The sequence below is a fragment of the Aptenodytes patagonicus genome, chromosome 18 (assembly GCF_965638725.1).
Source record: "Aptenodytes patagonicus chromosome 18, bAptPat1.pri.cur, whole genome shotgun sequence".
Lineage (NCBI taxonomy): Eukaryota > Metazoa > Chordata > Aves > Sphenisciformes > Spheniscidae > Aptenodytes > Aptenodytes patagonicus.
The window spans coordinates 6,715,347-6,736,295 of NC_134966.1; the positions used below are offsets into that span (position 1 = coordinate 6,715,347).

Genomic DNA, 20,949 nt, shown 5'->3' on the forward strand with positions numbered 1-20,949 from the left:
CCAAGATGGCGCCCCCGCCCTCACTCCCCCCCCCCCCCCCCGCTTCTCCCTCTCCTCATTATCCGCGCCACCAGAAATGCCGCCCACCCACCACAGTCGACCGCGCCCTGCACAAAGATGGCGGCGTGCTCCCTCTCGTCACGCCCGTTCCCAAGATGGCGGTGTGCCCCCCCCCCCCCCCCCTCGTCACGCCCGTTCCCAAGACGGCGGCGTGCCCTTCTCTTCACGCCCGTTCCCAAGATGGCGGCACCCTCCTTCGCTCCGCGCTAGCGGCGGCGGCGGGACGAGCTGATGGCCGCCATGCCGGGCAGGTGAGGTCAGTTCCGGGGTGGGGCCGCCGCGGTGCGGTTAGGGGCGAACAAAAGGCGCCGGAGCCGGCGTGAGGGAGGGCGGGGGCTGAGGCGGCCAGGTGGGTGCTGGCGGCGGGGTGCTGCGGCCCGGCTCACGCCGCGTTCCCCTCAGCGGCCCGGGTACGGACGCGCGGGGCTGCGGGGACGTGTCCTCCGGGTGGGGCGGCCGTGAGGGGAACGGGTCCGGACCCCGCGGTAGGCAGGGCCGGGGTCCGGCGGCGGCGGGGGGCGCCTGGGGCGGGGGGGCGCAGCCCCGAGGGGAGGGCAGCGGCCAGGTGGGGCCTGAGCGCCGAGCTGCTCCCCTCGCACCGCCCGGGCGGGCGGGGAGGATTTGCTGACTAATTCGGCAGCAATTCGTTTCCTCCGTGTCCCCGCCGTCCCTGCCCTGTCAGGCGGCGGGGCGGCCGGCGGGGAGCCGGGGCTGGGGGCAGGTGGGCCCCACCCCCCCGGTCCGTGGGGCGAGGCAGGGATGTCCCCTCGGTGCGTGCTGGGTGTCCCCTCCGGGGGACCTTGCTTCTCCGGCAAGGGTGAGAAGTCCCGTATTTGTTACCTGGCAGCGGTGCTGGGGACTGAAGCTGGTTGGTTTTTTTTTTATTTCTATCTTATAGAGGATGTCTTTTCTGTTCCTGGAAGCCTGAGGTGGTGCGGCAGGCTTGTGGGCAGATGGGGCTGATGCGCAGTCAGCGTGTGCGGGAGCGCGGAGCTGGTACCGAGGTGTTCTGGTGCTGAGGCCGTCGCCTGAGAGGAGGCGGGGGGAGGAGGTCAGAGAGTCCTCTCCTTTAAACGTTTCCTTTGCAGTAGTCTGTTACAGCTGAAATGTAATAGCTTTGATTATGAGGGGCTTGCTTCAAAAGCTGTCAGCCCTAATGGTAACTTTGGGATCAGGAGGAACGTATTCTTGAACATCTTCATGGGTTGTTTGTTTTTTTTTTTTTTCCCCCAGCGATGTCTTTTTCCTTTTCATTTTCCCCTGTTGTTAATGAAATGCTTTCTGAAGTTCTGCAGTCCTCTCCTACATAGCTAGGAGGCTGGATGCTTGAGAGGTCTCGCAAAGCCTAGGTCTGCTCCCTTGTCTGTTTTCCCATGCCCCATGCTGACATGCAGGAAGCAAGAAAAAAAAAAGCTGTTGTAATTCTTACTGATGGTGCTAAACTGCTGCCACTTTAAAAAGATTCATGTTGGTAGATATGTGTTGAGAGGAAAGGGGACAGTTGCTTGAATCCAGAGTGGTTAGGAAGATGATCTGCGTTTTCAGATACACCTGATGGTAACATTTAAAAAAAAATTCAAACTTTTCAGACTAGAAAGTAGGTAGTAAAGCCGTTAATCCTTTTTCCCCATCTAAAAATTTTTGCTCTTTCTTCCAGGAGGTTAATCTGCCTCTACCAGTTTAGGCTTAGTTAGGATAGTAATATTCAGCATCTCCTTTGGCTGGGTCTGCAACACCTGCTTTTTGGTAACTTCTGTTGGAATAACAGATGTTGGAGATTCCTTCCTCCCAAGCGTTTTACTTAGCTCTTAGAGCTCTTACCATCTTTCTAGGTATCAGGGTGTCTTTTTCTGGTTCCCAGTGTCCCTCTGAGTTGCTCCTTGCTTCTTAGATGTCCTTTACCAAGCTTTTACATAACGTGGTCCCTCTGTGAACTTGATCCCCTCTTCTTTGCTGATAATCTCTGTTTCATTTCAGGGAAGCTGTTCCCATGGCGTGTGGGGAATGCAACGCTTCAGCACCTGCTCAGGATCTAGCACGCAGGAACATCATCCACTTCCAGCACAGAGAACTGAAGTGCAGATAGCAGAACCCAGCTGCAGGGTAAGGGCTACAGGCCAGCTCTTGAGTGGTAAAGTAAAGCCAAAAAAATGACCAGGATACTACTTAAACACAGTTGCAAAGCACAGGGCAGTGATGAGAACTGATAAGGAGCAAGGAGGAAAGGTGGTTGATCAGAGGGTGATATGGGGAGAGTGGTGGTATGCTAATTAAATTCTGCGAGCACTTAGCTTGAAGATCAAAAAAGAGTAAAGGAACTGAGCATTGTCCAAAGTAGAATATAACTGTTATATATTTCCCCATACATCTAACTGCTGGCCAGATAAACCCCAACTTCTCATTGCACTAAACAGTAAATATTTGAAGGCTGTCCAGTAAATGGTTTGGTGACTGCTGCCTAAAAGGAATGCAGCTGAGAAGTAGTGAGAACTGTTCACTTTGGTAGGTGCTCTTCCTTTTCCTGTAGGGTGATGTTTGTGTTGCTGTATAGCCATCTCCTAGGCAATTTTTCACAGTGAACTCGGGAGTGCACTGGCTAGTCACCCACGTGGGTGTCAATTAGGCAATGACAGAAACTAGTTGCAAGAAACTCCCTGCTTCCTTGGTTTTTCGCTCGGATAGTGATGAAAAATATTGCAGAATTCTGTGCTTATCTTCAGGATGAGAAGTGCTGTCCAGATTGGCCATGTTCTGAGCAGCAAGATGTGCTGTGCGTTGCTTCCAGAACACAAGTATCCCTAAGACTTGTCTGATGTTCTGGTTAGTGTTCTGGCAGTTCACCGATTTATTTTTCGTGCTGATCCTCTCATGGTATTTGGAAACCTTAACTCTATTAATGTAGGTCAATGTGCATAAATATTTACTTGAAGTATGCCAGAAGCCATGTGTTAAGCTAATGTTTCCATGTTTGAAATGTGGAGTGCCTGAAGCCTTCCAGTGATGACTTACTGAATGCTTAGAGTTGATTACATTCTAGTAAATGCTGCAGGCATTCAGAAAGATGGTCTGTGGTTTGGGGTTCTCCGATAGTTCTTTTAAATAAGCAGTGGAGGTCAAATGTATAAGTTACTGTGTTATTGCTGTGTGATTGGAGCAGGCTTATTTAGAGGCCTTCATGTAATTCTTCCACATTCTAAAGGAGGATTTTGTTCAGTAGAGTACTTAAAAGGAAGTGAAACTCACTTCTGGTGTTAGATTGAGCCTAACTGGTGTGTAGGAAAACAGAGGTGCAATGTCAGGTGAGTGCTGATGCAGCATAGAGGAGCAGGGTTTAGTAGTTTTGTGTGGGGCTCCTTAATGAAGGGGGGGATGCACAGATATTGTTATGGTAATTATTAAAAATTAATGTATTCAGCTGCAGTGTGGTGAGCCTGCTTTGTGCATTTTTTCAAGTGTTTTCAAAAATAGCCTCAGTTTAGGATATGCGCACTAATACTGTATGGATGTTTAACAGTCTACATGCTTTGAAGAGCATATCTTGAATGCTTCCAAGCAGCTTTTTCCTTAAACTGTTGATGTGGTGCATGTATTTTGTATTGCAATTTGAAATCCAGTTCATATAGCTGGATTATACGTGCCCCTCCTGCTGCTATGAAACTACATTTGAAACTAAAAACTATTCAGTCATGACCTCCCTGCTGAAATAATAGTGCTTCCTTCTCCTTGTGTACTAAGCATTGTTAACGTTTGCTATAAAATTACCTTGGCAAGTCACAAAGCTCCTCTTCTTCTGTGACAAATTTGCAACCTGCTTCTCTAGCTACAGCGTACCTTTGTGCACAATAAAGCTGTGTACTGGACTAGTTAACAGGTTCTCCTTTAGAGTCTTGGTTTTATCAGATCTTGGTGATCAAAGGTTAGATGGTCTTTCCTTATTAATCGAGTAGTGCAGTCAGAAAATGTTCTGAGCTGGAAGTCGTAGTTACTGTTTTGGAGCTCATGGTCCTGAAGGCAAAGCTTATAGGGTATGGTGAATAGGTGAATATGTACTTATTCATCTTCTTTCCTCTGACTGAGACTAAATATTATTGTGCTGATAGCTGATGTCTGTCTTACCTTGCTTTGCTCTCATCTGCATCTTCTTTCATCTTAACTGGCTCATCTGTTTGAGCTTGAAAGCAGCTGTGGCAACACCCATGGATTTGTGCATGTTGTGACAGTCTGTCAACAATCAATTAAGATTATCCTTAAAAGTTTTTGCTCACTTTGAATCTAGTGTCTTGATTTCTTAATCTGTTGTTAGATATGTCAAAGCTCTGCTCTGTCCACCATTTCTGTCTTTAGCTGAAAACGGTTACCTTTTCTTGTATGACTCTTCTCAATGCTGGAATCAAATGCTGAAGAGCCTTCTCCTGCAGCTGATGAGGTGCTTGAAGCTGTTCTGGTTGTTAAAGTTAATGCTGTTCCTGTCTGTTTATCTTAAGTAGTTACTAACAGAGTTAATTCAATCACTTGCCTTCATACAAGGGAGTGTTTCATAGTGTCCTGTTGGCATAAGTTGGTTGTGCTTTTCCAAGACAAGCTCCAATGCCCTGTCCTTGAAGCATTTTTTTTATGTCAAAGAAAATTAATTTTGGATAGGAAGTCTGTGACCATGTACATTCATAATTTATAAGCTGATACAGACATTTTTCTCTGGTTTGCATCACTGTTGCAAGTCATCTGATAGCACTTAAATTTACATAGCTGTATGACACCGACATATAGTCCCTGCTCCAAGTGTCAGTGATGCTTATAACTTCAGACTGTCTTCAATTCTGTGCAGCTGGGGCAAAATGCTGTCAGAAGTCAGAAAATGTAGCAGGCCAAGCCAGGCTTCCATCATGGATTGTTCTGATAGTGCAGATGTTCTTCCCTGTACCTGTTAGGACAGGTTTGCTTGTGTGACGGTAAACAGGAGCTGTTGCACTAAACTGTTAAGAAAAGAATGTCAGTCTTGCATCTGATGGGAAGAGTCAACTAAGGGGTAGCTGTAAAGATGATAGTGCTACCCATAGTGTAAGTGGATTATTCTTTTTCATGAGCTTCAGTAAAGATGTTGTGACCCAGTTGGTTCACTTCATCCTGATGTGTCTTGTGGCTTGGGTGGGGCTGAATGTTGCATACAGCTGCTGGATGGTTGCATGAAAACCAACTTGCATTGCTGTCAGTGTTGAGTTCACCGGCTGTTCCACTAAGTGAAGAGTGTAAGTTCTGGCAGCTGCTGCTTCCGCTACTCTATGTGCTAGTCTAAATGATAAATGACCCTTTAAACTTCACATGTTCGCTTCTCTGTCTCAGAAGACACTTTGTCCCACAGGAGGGATTTATTTTTTTCATGCAGAAAGGACCTGATGTAGAGATAAGTTTGTTAGTCAGGGCTTTGGCATTTGGCTTCACTGCTGTTTATTTCTAAACAGCAAAGGGCAAAATCACTTGAGTTGTTCCATCTCATGTCTTGGACTTTTCCAGTTGATCATGTGGCTGTCCTTGTGCTTGGAAGGTCTTCTGAGGCATGCCTGAAAGCAGCTCTGTTTCAGCCTCCTTTTTCTCTTTTAATTCTGGGCCTAATAAACATGGGGGTGGAGACACGTAAATTCCCAGTCCCATTTCTGACCTTACATTTCCTGGTTTTTGAACAAAGAGCTCTGTCATGCTCTTCTTTAGGATTTCAGGTGGCAGTATGCTGGGGAGGGAAGCTCTGCTCTGTTGAAAACTTATTGTAACATGTTGTAGCTCATCAATAATCAGGGCTATAGTCTTAACAGCATCAAGGTTTTTCTTTCCCTTATCTACCTCTAATGCTGTCAGTGCATGAACAACTCCCTCTTTCTCTGGGCTTCTGAGAGGTAAGAAATTCTACCAGCAGTGCTTGACTTCTGCTTTGTAAGTCCACAGTCTTCCAAGGAAATCCACTGAGAGTTAAGAATGTGTAGTGGAAACTAAAGAGTTGCAAGACCCAACATACAATGCATCCATGTCTACTTATCTAAAACTGTATTATGAGACTGCCTCACTTGGAAGCTGCATGCCACTAAAGGTGAGGAGGACTTCCCTGATTTCAGGGAGGTCCTGGAAGTAAGGGGCGGAAACTTAAATTCTTGTGCCCGTCATGAGATCTTGCGTGTAGTCCTATTTTGCCAATAGCTCCATTAGTAACAGAATGGCTAACAGAAAGGAGGAAAGAGGAGACTAGGTAAAGTATGCAGCAAATGATGAGTCAAGCTGACAAACTAGCCAGTGAAACAGAACAGTGATGTTTCCGTTCACTTTGTCCCTAGCTGGATATGTTGGCCAGCAGTTGCAGGCAGGAATTTTAAGCGCTGCTCAGCCAGGTGCCTGTCAACAATGTCAATCTTCACCTGTTTAGGTTGGATGGTTTTGGGTAGAGGAATTGTCCAAATCAGAGGATGTTTGCTCCTGCAGCAGTTGCTCTGTTAATACCTTGAACTTGTTAAATATCGCCAGGGTCCTGGGGTTTGTGGAAAGCATTCACGTTCTCGGCTCTGTCAGCCTTTATCTAGTAAGGTACGTGCTGCTTTATGATGTCTCTGTCAGCCAGATATGTTTAATCTTGTTTCTGACTGGTTTTACTATTTAGGTGTGGTGTGTTCAGAATGTCCCTGTTCTTCTAATGTGAGTGATTATCTTTCTCCTCCAGGTGTGTCTAGTAAAACATAGGATTAGTACTTGGTGATGCTTATGGTTGGCTGAAGTCTGTGTAGGTTTGGCAGGCTGGTTATGTAAGTCTGAAACTGCTCTTTCTTCTGTTGTATCAGCCTGTTCAGCATTAATGGTGAGGCTGTGCTGCACATAGGTAGGTGCCCAACAGGCTGAGGCAGGGATGATCGTCTGGCAAAAGGAGTCCATTGTGGGATGCAAACTTGGATCGAGGTGAATCTGCAGGCACTGAAGAGGTACGTAGTATCTAAACGTGGAATGTGCAAAGGTTTCAGGAGTGTATTTATTTAGGCTGGATTGATCCTGCTGTATAATAATGAGGCTTTAGCATACAGATCTTTCCCGGTATGATCTCAGATGTTGCTGCTATAAACTGTCCTGGCATTGTTCTGTATTGGATATGAATTGTAGTGCTGCTTTGGTGTAGCTGAAACCCTCAAAGGTAAAGTAATTTCTTGGGGAGCAGGGGGTGAGGGACTGCTCGGGGACTGTGTGGTAGCTAGGAAAGCACTGTGGAATGCAAAAGCTGAAACACCTCTAAGACAGACGCTTGGAAGATTTTCTTTTTCCTTGGTGTGCAATACCTAAAGCCTGCCTATTTAATTATACCCTTGGAAAACTTACTTCCTTGTGCTTCTGATAAGTTGACAGGAGTTTAGGCAGAGATGTTCTGACCTATCAGCTTATGCAAGTTTTAGTGAAATCAACTTGCCTTTAAACTTGAATAAAGCACTCTTCCAAAATCTCAGTATCGATGCCTTCCATGCATCGGAGTTAACTATACTGTAAGAAAATCACCTGTTTCTGAGCTCCAACTGGAAAGTTCTGCAACTCGAGGTATATATGAAGGAACTTGGATCCTTCTTCACCAAGACTGCTCTGACAGTACTTCCTTTCTAGTTATGACTGTTCCTGTCTATAAACTCCTTCACTCAGTTCATGTGTTCTGTGCGCAGCCTTCAGTGAGGCTACATGACAGAACTGACTTAGCAAATGAAGCTTCTTCACAGTAAGCACTTCCCTGCTGACAAAGACACTGGAGTTCAACTTCTGAAAAGAGCAGAAGCTTGAAATCTCTGCAGTCTGCCTGCTGGTCCTGTGGAGCTTGGTCTGGTCTTGGTCACAAGGGAGGTAACTATTTTTGGCCAGCTGTCTTCATGCAAGGATTGTTCCTAGCCTTATGCCAGAATAACACCCTCCATGTAAATCATTCTGTTCTGCCTATGTGCTTGTTGAGTCTGTTCCAGCTACCTGCTTGGTTTCTATATAGTGGTTGGAATCACAGTCCCTATGGGAAGAATCCTACCGTGCAGGGGAGCGTCAAGTGACAGATGGCCCCTGAGAATCTGACTTCTCAGAGTTAGTCTGCTGTTGTCATCAACCCCAGCAGCAAAACTGCTTGCTGTAATCCAGAAGGGAGAGTGTTGCAATAAGAATCGCAATCTAAAATGATTACAAAATGGAGTTCACAAAATAAAGATGACATTTGCATCTTGATGCAGAACTGTCTTTCAGGAACTAGAAATGGATTATATGCATGGGAAATCTGGGCGAGGAGGGATGCAACTTTCCCACCTACTGTCTCAGGTTTTTGGTGGGCAATTTTCCTTTTTACTGTAGATGCTGGGAGTAAGATTAGATAAGACATGGCAAATTCCAGCTTCTGTAAAGGTGGCCCCTAGTTTTATTGTTCTTCTCCTGGGACTTGAACAGGGTCTCCACTGCTGCCAGGAGGAGTGGGGACTTGCTATGAATGTCCTTTTCTTCCTCCAGTGACCCTGTCGTTGTTACTGGAAGGCAGGAGATTTCCTGCTCCACCCTACCAGGATTTAATTGCTGACACGGAGCTGTAATAGACTGTCATGGGACACTCAGATGATTTTTTTAGCTGTCTTGTAGGTGCACAATGTAAAGGGAGATTTCCTACCCCATGTAACTGGTAAATAAAATTAGGGAGCCTGCTGTGCTAATTCCTTGTTGGTTTCCTTCCTAGCTATCTTGAGATACAAATCAAAGTGAGCACAAGGTTAATTTCTTCTCACAAGAAACTAGGCATTTCCTGGATTGGGCAAAACTAGCAATGCAGCACTACAACTCAAGTCTGCAAATGCCTTAGCCATGAGACCCTAATTCCTGAAAAGAGATCTTCCCTATTTCATAAGCCTAATAGGGGTAACTATGAAGGGCCTGACAATTCCTGCAAAAGTTTCCCTACCAAGAGCAATGAAGCACTGGAGGGAGGAAGAAGGATCTTTGGGGAGAAGTGGTATCTAGGCAAGAGAAGGAAAGAGAGAAATATATATTTTTTTCCTTTGGTGTGGGGTAGGAGGAGTAAGGAGTTGTTCAGAAAAGAACTGCTTCCTATTTAAACAATATCAGTGTTTTCACTGCATGTTCCTGAAAAGAAAAGAGGAATAGGATCTTACACAGCATTTATGGAGAGGAATGAATGGTATAGCAGCATTTGTGTTACCTCTTAGATGTAGTTTAGGAGTCACTACAAAAGCTTTCCATCACATCTGGCAGGAGTGTTTAAGAAATGTGTACTTGCTGGGAGACTGCCGTTAGACTCTCATGGAGCCTTAGGGTGGTGTGTAGTGAGACCTCTGGCTCCCAAAGCCCCCTCTGGGTTATGAGTGGTAGAACTGAAGCTGTGCTCACCTGCAAGCATAGTTGAATTTCAGAAGCTGAGCCATGTCAAAGTTAACTGTTCCAGCAGATGACTGCAGTAGCTTTTGATGTTCCCCTTTTGCAAAGCTTTCCAGGTTTTCTCTTATTTGGACTGTAGAAGTGCAGGACTCCGCTTCCTCAGTCCGATCACGGTGGGAGGGATGCAGAGGGTGACAGGGAGGGCATGTGTGTTCTTGTCTTGTTTGTTTTCCCTTGTGGTCCGGCAGTACGTCAGTGGTCCTGCCCTGGCTCTCAAACCTTTCAGTAGCTGAACTTCCTAGTTTCTCTATGAATTGCTCTCCTAGCCTGGTGTAGTAGGGGTCCTGACAAAAACCCCAAACAAACAAAAGAGGAAAAAAAATCAGGTATCTATCCTGTTTTGGTGCTTCTGAAGAGGGAGGGAATGGATGGGTAAGGGGGCTGGGATAGTATAAGGCTCCTGTCAGTAGTGATTAAAGGCCTCTGTCGGAGCTATAGATTCTCCTGCAGAAAATATGATATAAATATATGAAATGGGTTTGACTTTGAATTTTCTTGTCTGTGTAGACAAACTGAGGAGACATACATCGCCAGGAACTGTGATTCAGGGAGCTGTTTAAATGCTGGCTTCATTTGAGGTGTTCTGAAGTGCAGGGGGTGTAAAGAAAACTTCTGTACCCTGCTTTATCCTGGAATTGGTATTTCTGTCATATGCACAGACAGCTTTTCTCAAATGTATCTTGCAAATGGACTCTCTTCTCCCTGAGATGGATGTATTTGGAGAAGGAAGCCGAGGCATGACTGAAATTCCTTGCCTAGAGTCTTGCAGCAAGCTAGCAACAGGACTGGGCGGGGGGCTCTGAACACCTTGTCACTCATTCTAGCTGCTCAGGTGCTGTTCAGAAGATGTTCAGTTTTGCCTGTTCTTCCCTGTCCCTGTGAATGTGTAATCCTCTTGCCCTAATCTGCTCAATGCAGTCCATTCTGCAGAGGCATGCCAGCCACTTTGCTAGTGCTCTGCAGCCTAACAGGACAGTAGTTTCTTCTGACAGTGCTGTATATGGCTATTTTCATCCCCTTTTTCTGCATCCTGTGCCGGGATTGCATGAGTTTAGTGGTTGATAAATTAATAGATTTGCTGTTCTGCCTTGTTTTACTGAACTTCTAAAACAGGTATTGCCACTTTCTCTCTCAAAATTCCCCACTCAGGAAAAAAAAAAAATGCTTATAACTACCCCAGTCTGTCTTTTGTGACAGACTAATGTAGTATTGGAACTGGATGGGCAGAAGGGCAAACGCTTCTTCAGGGATGGCTGTCATCTTTCAGTCTATCACCTCTAGTTGCTTGCAGCCTTCCCAGGTAACACGAAGTCAAAGCTGGCATTTTACCATTTATTGTTATAAGCAGCAAACCAGGGAATAGAGTTCTGTATTTAGTGTCTCTAGGGAGTGTGGTGCTTTTTGAGTTCATATTAGGAAGGGCTTCCTTTGCGGTTCTGTGCTCTAAGTTCATTTTAAATATAAACTTGAATTCTACCAAAGCAGGTGGTGTGGGCGCCCCACTTGTCAAAGAAAGCTTTCTCCCAGCCAGTGGTATATAGAAACGTGCTATCGACCCTGCAGTCCCCCAGGACTTGTTGGGACTCTCTGTACAAATGATATCCTATGGGTTGGGGAAACATGATTGAACTTTTGCTCTTTCTCCTTTACAATTGAATTAATGGGAGTTTCAAAATGGCTGAAAGATTAGTGCTTGTCCTACTCCTGAACTTTGCTAGCAAGTATGATGTGCTATTACTGCTTTTTCACAATCATTAGAACAAGTCAAATGACTTCATGTTCTTTGCTTGTGTTGCCTGTCAGATAGGGGAATTTTGTGAGCTCACAGTTATCCATGGATCAGTCAGGCTTCCGGGCTTTCTATGGCTCGTTGAAGAATGTGCTTGAAGTTTCATCTGGAAGTCTGAAGGACAAAACAAGCACTGCCATAAGACTTCTGCTTCCCAGAACCTTTTGGTTTCCTTTGTGACACTTAAATCCCAGCTGAGATGAACTCTAGGTGGGAGTGGATGGTCAGGGAAATGAATTCTTCTTTTAAGTATGTCTCCCCTTTCCTCTACTTCTGAAGTAAATAAGGCAAAGAGCAGCTGTTACAGGATTTCAGTACTGAATCTATCAGAGGGCAAGTAACTAATATTTTCTTGGAAAATTAATGCAAAGAGGGGAAGCTAAAACTACTTACATGGAAGGAAAAGTTATGCTATCAAGCAACTTTGTTCTCTTTCCCAGCTTGCTTTATCAATGTGAGTTGCATCAATGGAGTGGTTCTAGGAAATATAACTATTGTATGTAAATCCTCTTCCTGGCCCCTGCAGTTTGAGAACCACACAAATGCAGAATTATTATTTTCTAGCTCTGTAAAAACAGTAACAAACTCATGACAACTATGCTCTGTGCCTGGATTTTATCACTTCTAACAGTGCTGGCAAACTCCTCCATCCCTGAAATAAAATCCCTAGATAAAACAGTAAACTTCCAAGTACTGGTCTGGCCGGGGTAGTTTAAGTCTGTCCTGCGAGCTTTCTTTAAGTGTGAATGTCTTGCCCCAGAGACTGCTAATGATAAGTACCAGTTCTGATGTTTTGTGACAATTCATCTGTCAGGGAAGACAGCAACAAACTAACTTCACAGCCTCACCTGTAGCAAATTATTTGCAGGAAGCCTCATTCATTTGTCTCCAAGTGATGTGAAATTGGGCCTCAGCTAATTCCAGTCTTGCTGTGTCAGCTCTTAAAACATGAGTTTCCTGATGCCCTCTTGAAGAGCAGAACAAAACAGTTTAAGCTAGTAATGCCTGCTTCTGGTTTCCTTTCAGGTGAATCATGATTCCAGTCACTGAATTGCGCTACTTCGCTGACACTCAGCCGGCATACCGCATCCTGAAGCCATGGTGGGACGTCTTCACGGACTACATTTCCATAGTGATGCTGATGATTGCAGTGTTTGGAGGGACGCTTCAGGTCACCCAGGACAAAATGATTTGTTTGCCCTGTAAATGGGTTACTAAAGACTCTTGCAATGACTCAGTCAGAGGTTGGACAGCTGCAACCCCAGAGCGTACCTACTATAATTCTAGTCTTGTTCCCTCTACTGATACAGGGCCTACAGGGATCCGATATGATTTGGACCGGCACCAGTATAACTATGTGGATGCGGTGTGTTATGAGAACCGTCTTCACTGGTTTGCCAAGTATTTTCCTTATCTGGTGCTGCTACATACTCTCATCTTCCTGGCTTGTAGCAACTTCTGGTTCAAATTCCCAAGGACCAGCTCCAAGCTGGAGCATTTTGTGTCTATTTTGCTTAAGTGTTTTGACTCTCCATGGACAACGAGGGCGTTATCTGAGACAGTGGTGGAAGAGAGTGATACCAAGCCAGCATTTGGGAAAATGAATGGCTCCATGGACAAGAAATCCTCCACAGTCAGTGAGGATGTGGAAGCCACTGTTCCCATGCTGCAGAGAACAAAGTCTCGAATTGAGCAAGGGATTGTGGACCGGTCTGAGACTGGTGTCTTGGACAAGAAGGAAGGTGAACAGGCCAAAGCACTCTTTGAAAAAGTGAAAAAGTTCCGCACGCATGTGGAAGAGGGAGATATAGTTTATCGCCTGTATATGAGACAGACCATCATCAAAGTGATCAAGTTCATTCTGATCATCTGCTATACTGTTTACTATGTCAACAACATAACGTTTGATGTTGACTGTAAAGTGGACATCGAGAGCTTGACTGGCTACAGGATGTACCGCTGTGCTCATCCTTTGGCCACTCTCTTCAAAATCTTGGCATCTTTCTACATCAGTTTGGTGATATTCTATGGCTTGATCTGCATGTACACACTCTGGTGGATGCTGAGGCGATCACTCAAGAAATACTCCTTTGAGTCCATCCGGGAGGAGAGCAGTTACAGTGACATTCCTGATGTGAAAAATGACTTCGCTTTTATGCTCCATCTGATCGATCAGTATGACCCACTGTACTCCAAGCGCTTTGCTGTCTTTCTGTCGGAGGTGAGTGAGAACAAACTGCGGCAGCTGAACCTCAACAATGAGTGGACTTTGGAGAAGCTGCGCCAGAGGATCACCAAGAACTCCCAGGATAAGCTGGAACTGCATCTTTTCATGTTGAGTGGCATTCCTGACACGGTCTTTGACCTCATTGAGCTGGAGGTCTTGAAGCTGGAGCTTATCCCTGATGTCACTATTCCCCCAAGCATTGCTCAGCTCACCAGCCTTAAGGAACTGTGGCTCTACCACACAGCTGCCAAAATCGAGGCTCCCGCCCTTGCCTTCTTAAGGGAGAATTTGAAATCTCTCCACATCAAGTTCACAGACATCAAGGAGATTCCTCTTTGGATTTATAGCCTGAAGACCCTAGAGGAGCTTCATCTGACAGGGAATTTGAGTGCTGAAAACAACCGGTACATTGTGATAGATGGATTGAGAGAGCTGAAGAGGCTGAAGGTGTTAAGGTTGAAGAGTAACCTCACCAAGCTGCCACAGGTGGTGACAGATGTTGGTGTGCATCTTCAGAAGCTTTCCATCAACAATGAGGGCACCAAGCTCATTGTTCTCAACAGCCTTAAGAAAATGGTCAACTTGACAGAGCTTGAGCTGATCCGTTGTGACTTGGAACGCATTCCTCACTCTATCTTTAGCCTCCACAATCTGCAGGAGATAGACCTGAAGGACAATAACCTAAAGACCATTGAGGAAATCATCAGCTTCCAGCACTTACATCGTCTCACTTGCCTTAAATTGTGGTACAACCACATTGCCTACATCCCCATGCAAATAGGCAACCTAACCAATTTAGAACGCCTTTACCTGAATCGTAACAAGATAGAAAAGATCCCTACCCAGCTCTTCTATTGCCGAAAACTTCGGTACTTGGATCTTAGCCACAACAACCTGACTTCCATACCGCCAGACGTTGGACTCCTTCAAAATCTGCAGAACCTAGCTGTGACAGCCAACAGGGTAAGTGGGCAAGGAGCTGAGCATTGCTGCGTGAGTAAAAGTAACTCTGGCACTTCTGTTACCTGTGTGATTAAACATGCTATAATGGTTTGAAATACTCCTGGCGCTGCCATTCTATTTAAATTCTCAAGCTTTTGTCTCTCTCAGGGGTTTATCTAAGGTGAAACATAGCAAATAACTCAGGGGCAAGCCTTTCTTCCAACAGCCCTTGTTCTGTAGCATTTCCTCTCTTAACAGCGAAACTGCTACTAAGTGGCAATTGGAGGCTGTTTAGAAATTCTGCCTGTCAGTTGCTTCTCTGCAGTCGGAAGCTTGCAGTCTCTAGCTTGACATCAGTTTTGGGCTTAAAATGGAGATCTGAGAAACTGTAGTCTTAATCTAGAACTATGCACGTAAGCCTATACTTCAGCCATGTACATACACTATGGCAGCAGCCATCTAGGGCGTGTGTGTGTGGCTTACAGCTTTGCTGATAGTATTTTGCATTTCCAGGGAATATTCCATAGTTTGGTCTTGTAAGCATGCACTTTTTGTGAGAAGTTGGATATGGACAGACTTATGAAAAATGGTTCTTAAGCTCTCACTTTTAAAATGCATTGTCTCATTCCACAAAGGTGACTTTGGAGAGAGCAAAGCAATCTTCCGCCGTGTCCTTACTCAGGGCAGAGTGAACTAAACCAGGTTTATCAATTGGCAGTCAGTTTGATGTGAAAGTGTGAACTGTGGCAATTCCTTGACTTTCAGAGAGGAGGAAATATGATGGCACCTTGCTATGCCTCAGTATGATGGCTGTGGGTTTTCTTGTGTAATTCCAGATAGGTTAAGTCTAAGTCTTAACTGTCTAAGCCTGTCTAAGCGCAGGGCAGGTTAGAGGGGATGACCAAGTGTGCTATGTTGCCTGATTACCACAAGTTGTTTCTTGGCTTGTGTTGGAGGGTGTTTACTTGCTTAAAGCAAACTGTACCCATGTTTTTTCCTGAATCTTTGTTCCTGTGTTTGGAATTAAGGAGACTTCGCTTACCATGTGTCACAAAGATCAGTCTGTGACTGCACAGACTGGTGTGCTGAGCTGAATGTTTTGTTGAAGCTCTCGTTCATTCTGTCTGCAAATGCCTGGGATGCTCTTTTTCTCTTGGAGTTTATTACCACCTGCAGTTGCAAAAGGCTCTAACATAACTACAAATTGCAGACAGATCTAATTATTGGCTTCTGGGTTCTTCTGGGAATGTGCAGTAGAATTGTCCTGGGGCAGTCCTAGTTTTCACTGTCATATATCAAGATCCTTACTGCTATTGGCAAGATGTATTCATAACTGAACGCTGTCAAATTGCCTGTGAGAGGCAGACAGAGCAGCCCTAGTATGGTTTGCCTTTTCACAGGGGAAACACTCTCAAATCAAGTATTTAATTGCTAATGCAGATCAGTATTACACAGGGTTCCTAAAACTCCAGCCAGCATTCTGAAGTTAGTGGCTGAAAGTTCAAGTCTGTTGTGCCACTGAAGAGTAACAGCAGACAAGCAGCAGCCATTCAGCTATCCCAGTTTAATAGCTGCTCACTCAGTTTTCCCAGCACTAACAGGCTGGATGGCTGTGCATCTCTCTGTATGGGTGGCTTAAGCTCTGGTAAACTTCATGGTATGCACGCATCATTTCCTATTAAGTTAAAAGCCAAAATATTTTCTTGGGGCAAGTGGGGCTGATATGGGTAGCTTCTGAGGATGACATTAAGCAAAGATGAGGGAGTTTTAAGCCACTGTTCAGAACTTGGATAAGAATCTTTAATTCTGTACCATTTGCCTTCTGGCAACCTTCCTAGCACAGCTTCCCGAGGGTTAATCTGCAATGTATCCTCTGTGGTCTTGGGGTGGAGCCTCTCTTGGATGAAAAGGAGTTAGAGGCAGCTCCATTTTCTGCAGCACAGTGTGGCACCACCCATTTCTCTGAAAAAACGCTAATGCAACAGGAAGGCTGGAGCAGCCTTTGCTCCAGCGTGTTCTGAAGCAAAAGGTGGTGAGGACCCAGTGAAACAGCTAAGCTGTTTGTATCCTCTGCCAGGTGCCTGGCCAAGGCCACAGTTGCCCTGGGGCTCTGACAGCCTGGTTACTTACAGTAAACAGTGACAGCAGGAAACACAAGGACTGGTAGGCTGGCATTTCCCAAGGCCAGGAATTATCTCGGATGTCCTCTCCTAGCTCAGCAGTCTTAGCAAATAGAGACTTCTGGAGTTGGCTGGTAGCAGTGTACCATTCTGGGAAGCAGGCTGTATTATATCACAGTTTCCTTCCTAACCCAATACTTGTCCCTTTAACACTATTATGTTCAAGACTCTGATCATTTGATTGCATGTTGCTGTTTGCAAAACACTCGACAGTACCAGTAACGATGACTGAATTGAACTGTCTTTAATTGGTCTGGTCTCATCTTGGCTTTTCCTTGGACTCCATCTCATTCAGAACTGATTACAGTCTAACTTAGCCGTGAATGATGTCATGCATAATTTAAATTTTAAAAAGGACACGGTTGCATTTAAAGGCAAGTGATAGCCTCCAAGATGAGACTTTGAATTAAGGGGAGAGTACTGAATTGCTATGTTTAGTTCATAGCCCAGTGTTTGTTAAACCTTAGCCATATTGTTTTCTTAGAAATTCTTTGGGAGGACTGGACTATTAAAAGGCTTTAACAGAAATAAGCCTTATTAAATTGGTGACTCATGGATACATGAAGGTAGTGGTGGGAAAGCTAACAGCTGGTGGCTTCACTTTTTTGGTTGCATTTTGGTACTGTCAAAACCTGTGCTTTGGAGCCTAGAAAGTCTGTGCAATGTTTCAAAGCCCTACAGAAATGATGGAAGAATAGCCCTAGTTCTCAGGGCCTGGAGATCATACCCACGTAGCCTCTGCTCTTATTACAGCAAAACTAGGAGTACTGACTAAATCAGTCTTTATGGTGTTCAGTATAATACCAATTGTACAATAGCTACTTAAGGCAAAGGGGCTATGATCCAATGATGGTGTAAAGGGTTTGGGATGGAAAGAAGCTAATACTGATGGGAGCACGTGACTGTATAGGCCAGCCGTGAGCAGGCTTTTGGTCCTCTAATCCTGTCCTTGGTGATGTTTTCTGCTTTAGCCACCATCATTGGTGATCTTTTGTAACTAATGCAATAGAGTGTCTGAAAGAGGAATCCATACAATCATGGTGTAGCGACTTTTACTTTGGGAACAGTCCTTATGGTGAAAAGCAGGAGCTCACTCAAGGGAGAAGTGGATGATCGAAAACAAGTGCTCTGTAGACCTTGAAGCATTGTGTGGGCTTGTTGATCTCTTATGAGTGTGTGTCCTTTTTGCTGGTGACTTTGCCTGTGATTGTCTTTTTTTTTTTTTTCAGATTGAGAGTCTCCCACCAGAGCTGTTCCAGTGCAGGAAGCTGAGAACCTTGAACCTGGGAAACAATGTGCTGCAGTCACTTCCATCCCGGGTTGGAGAGCTGACAAATCTGTCGCAGATAGAGCTAAGAGGGAACCGTTTGGAGTGCCTGCCTGTGGAGCTGGGAGAATGTCCTCTGCTGAAACGCAGTGGGCTTGTGGTAGAGGAGGACCTGTTCAACACATTGCCCTTGGAAGTCAAAGAGCGGCTGTGGAGGGCAGACAAAGAACAAGCCTGAACCCCTGAAAAAAGGGAAAAGCCTCTGACCAACTAGAAGGAAACAAAAGGCCACTCCAGTCCCCTTTTCCCCAGATCCTCCCCTTTCTCCCCTCTGACTACCAGACTAGCCAAGGAGTCCCTGAACAAACATGACTCTGAGGTGGCTTCTTACCTCAGATGCAGGATGGGGGAAGCTTGGGATCAGGATGAGGATTAACACAGATCAGTTGGCCTCTGAGCAAGGGCCAGTGGGAGTAAGAGGTGTTGCTGCTGTTCTGGACAGGAAGTGGGGTGAGGTGGATGGTGCTGGTGAGAAGAAACAACCTTTGGATGGAGGAGAAAATGAAATGTGGGGATTGCTGCATTGCTCCAAATGGGGCTTATGCGTATCAGGGACTGAGAGTGTCCAGTGTCCTGCAAGCAAAGATCAAGAGACTAGGAAACCTCTTGAACCTCCATCTCTTTCTGTGACACCTGGTACTGTTCCCCTCTGACTTAGATCCAGTCAGTGAGGTCCCGCAGTGGGGTGGGATAGGATACAGACAGCTGATTTTATCTAGATGCTGGCATTAGGATTTGGGGGATAAGTTTATCACAGGCATCAGCTTGAATGCAGGATCTTTTTATTTTACCAATTGTCTTTTCCCTTTGCACTCCATACCTTCTCCGCTGCTCCTGGAGAAGGAACCAAACCCCCTAAACTCACTCTGCTCATTTAAGATTGCACTATTTTAAGTCACTTGTGCTGATGAGTAGATCACATAGCATCCTTCTCCAGCTGATGTGCTGGAGGCACTAACTGACATAATTTCAGAGCTTTAGCCTGTTCTGAAATGGATGGTTATAGTGCAAATGGGAGAAAGATCTAGATAAAAAGCAGTCAGAGTGTCTAATCTACTCTCCCAGAAGCATTGAGTTGCTTCAGGATCTGGCTTTTAAAGTTTTTAAGCTACTTTTTAAATTCCTGGTATTTTGTCACGTATCAAATATGAACATACAACTGGCCAGTGTGTTGGGGTGTCTCCTGGGGTTGGTGGTGTTAGTAAAGAGGAACACTCAGGTTTCCTCTGCACCTCTTGCCCCCCCCCCCTTAAATTGTTAGATGCTTTGCCAGTGTTTTTCATGAATGCAGTCTACAGAGCTGCTTGATTGTTCTTTTCTGTTGTCCTCCTCACTTTAACAACTGTCAGTTCCTGTTACACCTCTTGACCTAAATAAGAAGCTAATGCTGGTTGAACTTGGTGCTGGAAAAGAAATCTGTCCTCCTATTTCTTCCCCTTTTTCATTCCCTCAGCGTTAAGGAGCAGTATGAGAATCCTCTGTGGACTGAGCTCCTCTAGATCCCTAGGACAGAGCAGTCTTTATTGAAACAAGTCTGACCTGTCTGGTATTGTTTGACAAAAAACCAACCTTCTGCACTAGCAGAGGTAGATAACTTGTAATAGCTACTGATAATCATGTCCTTAAGGTGTGGTGGTTAAGGTGTGCCTACAATACACCCTAAGTCTGCTCTTTTCCATCAGAAGGAAGAGGAGGCTCAAGGACCTGCAGGTCCTGGTTGTAATACTCGGAACCGACCTGTTGGTCTGATGCAAAGGTGGAGTGCTGCAAGCTGAGGCATGAGAAGTTTGGAGGCCTCTCGTGTACAAAAGGGGGAAGTTGCAGCCATCTCCAAAGTGGTTCCTGGCAAGCTGCCAGCGAGTGCCCTGGCTTAGCAAATCGTGGTGATCCCTTGGATGTTGGGGCAATAAGGCACACTGTGGCTTTCTTCATCAGATGTAAGATATGAAATATATACACTAAACATGCTGAAATCATAAACAATGTTAACTGGGCTCTGGATTTGTTGATATTCAGATGCTTAAATAAAGCTACATTAAAATCCAGGAGATCTGTTTATAAAGCTGCTTTTAAGAAAGACTTAAATTCTGCCTCCCTTAGTCCATTCATTATGAAAAGTTTAAACAGTCCAGGGAATAATATAATTAAATCTCTTTATCTGGAAGGCAAGGTACTGCAAAAGCTCTTCTTGTTTCTAACAGGGTTAGCGTCTTGAAATTGTGTTAGAGTTGGGGCCACTGCTGAAAGGATGGGGAAGTACTGATGCTGATGCTTCTTGGATTGTACTTGTTCTATTTGCACAAGCATTTTTTGGATCAACAGAGAGGGCAGAAATTGCTAGGTGGGCTTAATGCTGCTTAAGTAAAGCAGGAATGGTTTCAGGCTTAGCTACAGTAATAGTGTTTTCCAGTCAGTTCCTTGTGGTGGGTGTGGGGGCTGTTTGGATTGTGAAGGAAATTCTGCCCCCCCCCCCCCCCCCCCCCCTACTCTGTGCCAAAAGATAGTGCTGGAGAGTAACGGCTACTGAATAGAGGCTCAAAGTCTGTTTCCTATTCAGGGCCACTGGGTAACTGGTTTGCAACACATGTATTTCAGACTAGGCAGGGCTGAAAGGGCAAAGCACCTCACAGGATTTTCACCTAGCTTACAGGAGTAGAGATATTTCTTCTGTATGTCTAGATCACTGTAGATGAGTGCTTTGACTTTTGATTCTAGTTGTGGTCTTAGTTATGCAAACTAAACTTTACACAGCTATGTTAGAAGTTTCTATAAGCAGCTCCTGAAAGTATGCTGCAGTGCTTCTAGAAGCTTGCAAGCCTCCTGAACTGCCATGTATCTCAGTGCTGAGTCCATAGGACAAGTGGATAATAGGCTATTCTGCTAGACTGTCTCTAAATTCTGATCAAATAACAGAGCCATACTCCTGCTGCTTGCTGAGTAGAGACTGCCCTGTGCCTGAGCTCTACAAAGCAATTGTAAGACAGGCCAGTATTGA

The 20,949-nt window shown here is 45.2% G+C and overlaps 1 protein-coding gene across 7 annotated transcripts; it reads left to right on the forward strand.

Moving 5' to 3' along the window:
* The first annotated feature begins 250 nt into the window (after positions 1-250).
* Positions 251-19,999, forward strand: LRRC8A (leucine rich repeat containing 8 VRAC subunit A). Of its 7 annotated transcripts, none has more exons than XM_076355087.1 (5): positions 251-316; positions 959-1,111; positions 2,038-2,163; positions 12,305-14,468; positions 17,857-19,999. In XM_076355087.1, the coding sequence occupies exons 4-5, from the start codon at positions 12,312-12,314 to the stop codon at positions 18,130-18,132; spliced, it is 2,433 nt and encodes an 810-aa protein (XP_076211202.1). In that variant the 5' UTR covers positions 251-316; positions 959-1,111; positions 2,038-2,163; positions 12,305-12,311; the 3' UTR covers positions 18,133-19,999. The 7 variants fall into 7 exon arrangements, with proteins under 7 accessions (XP_076211202.1, XP_076211204.1, XP_076211207.1 ...); XM_076355089.1 differs by having other exon boundaries at positions 251-311; XM_076355088.1 differs by lacking the exon at positions 251-316 and adding an exon at positions 406-470.
* The last annotated feature ends 950 nt before the right edge of the window (positions 20,000-20,949 follow it).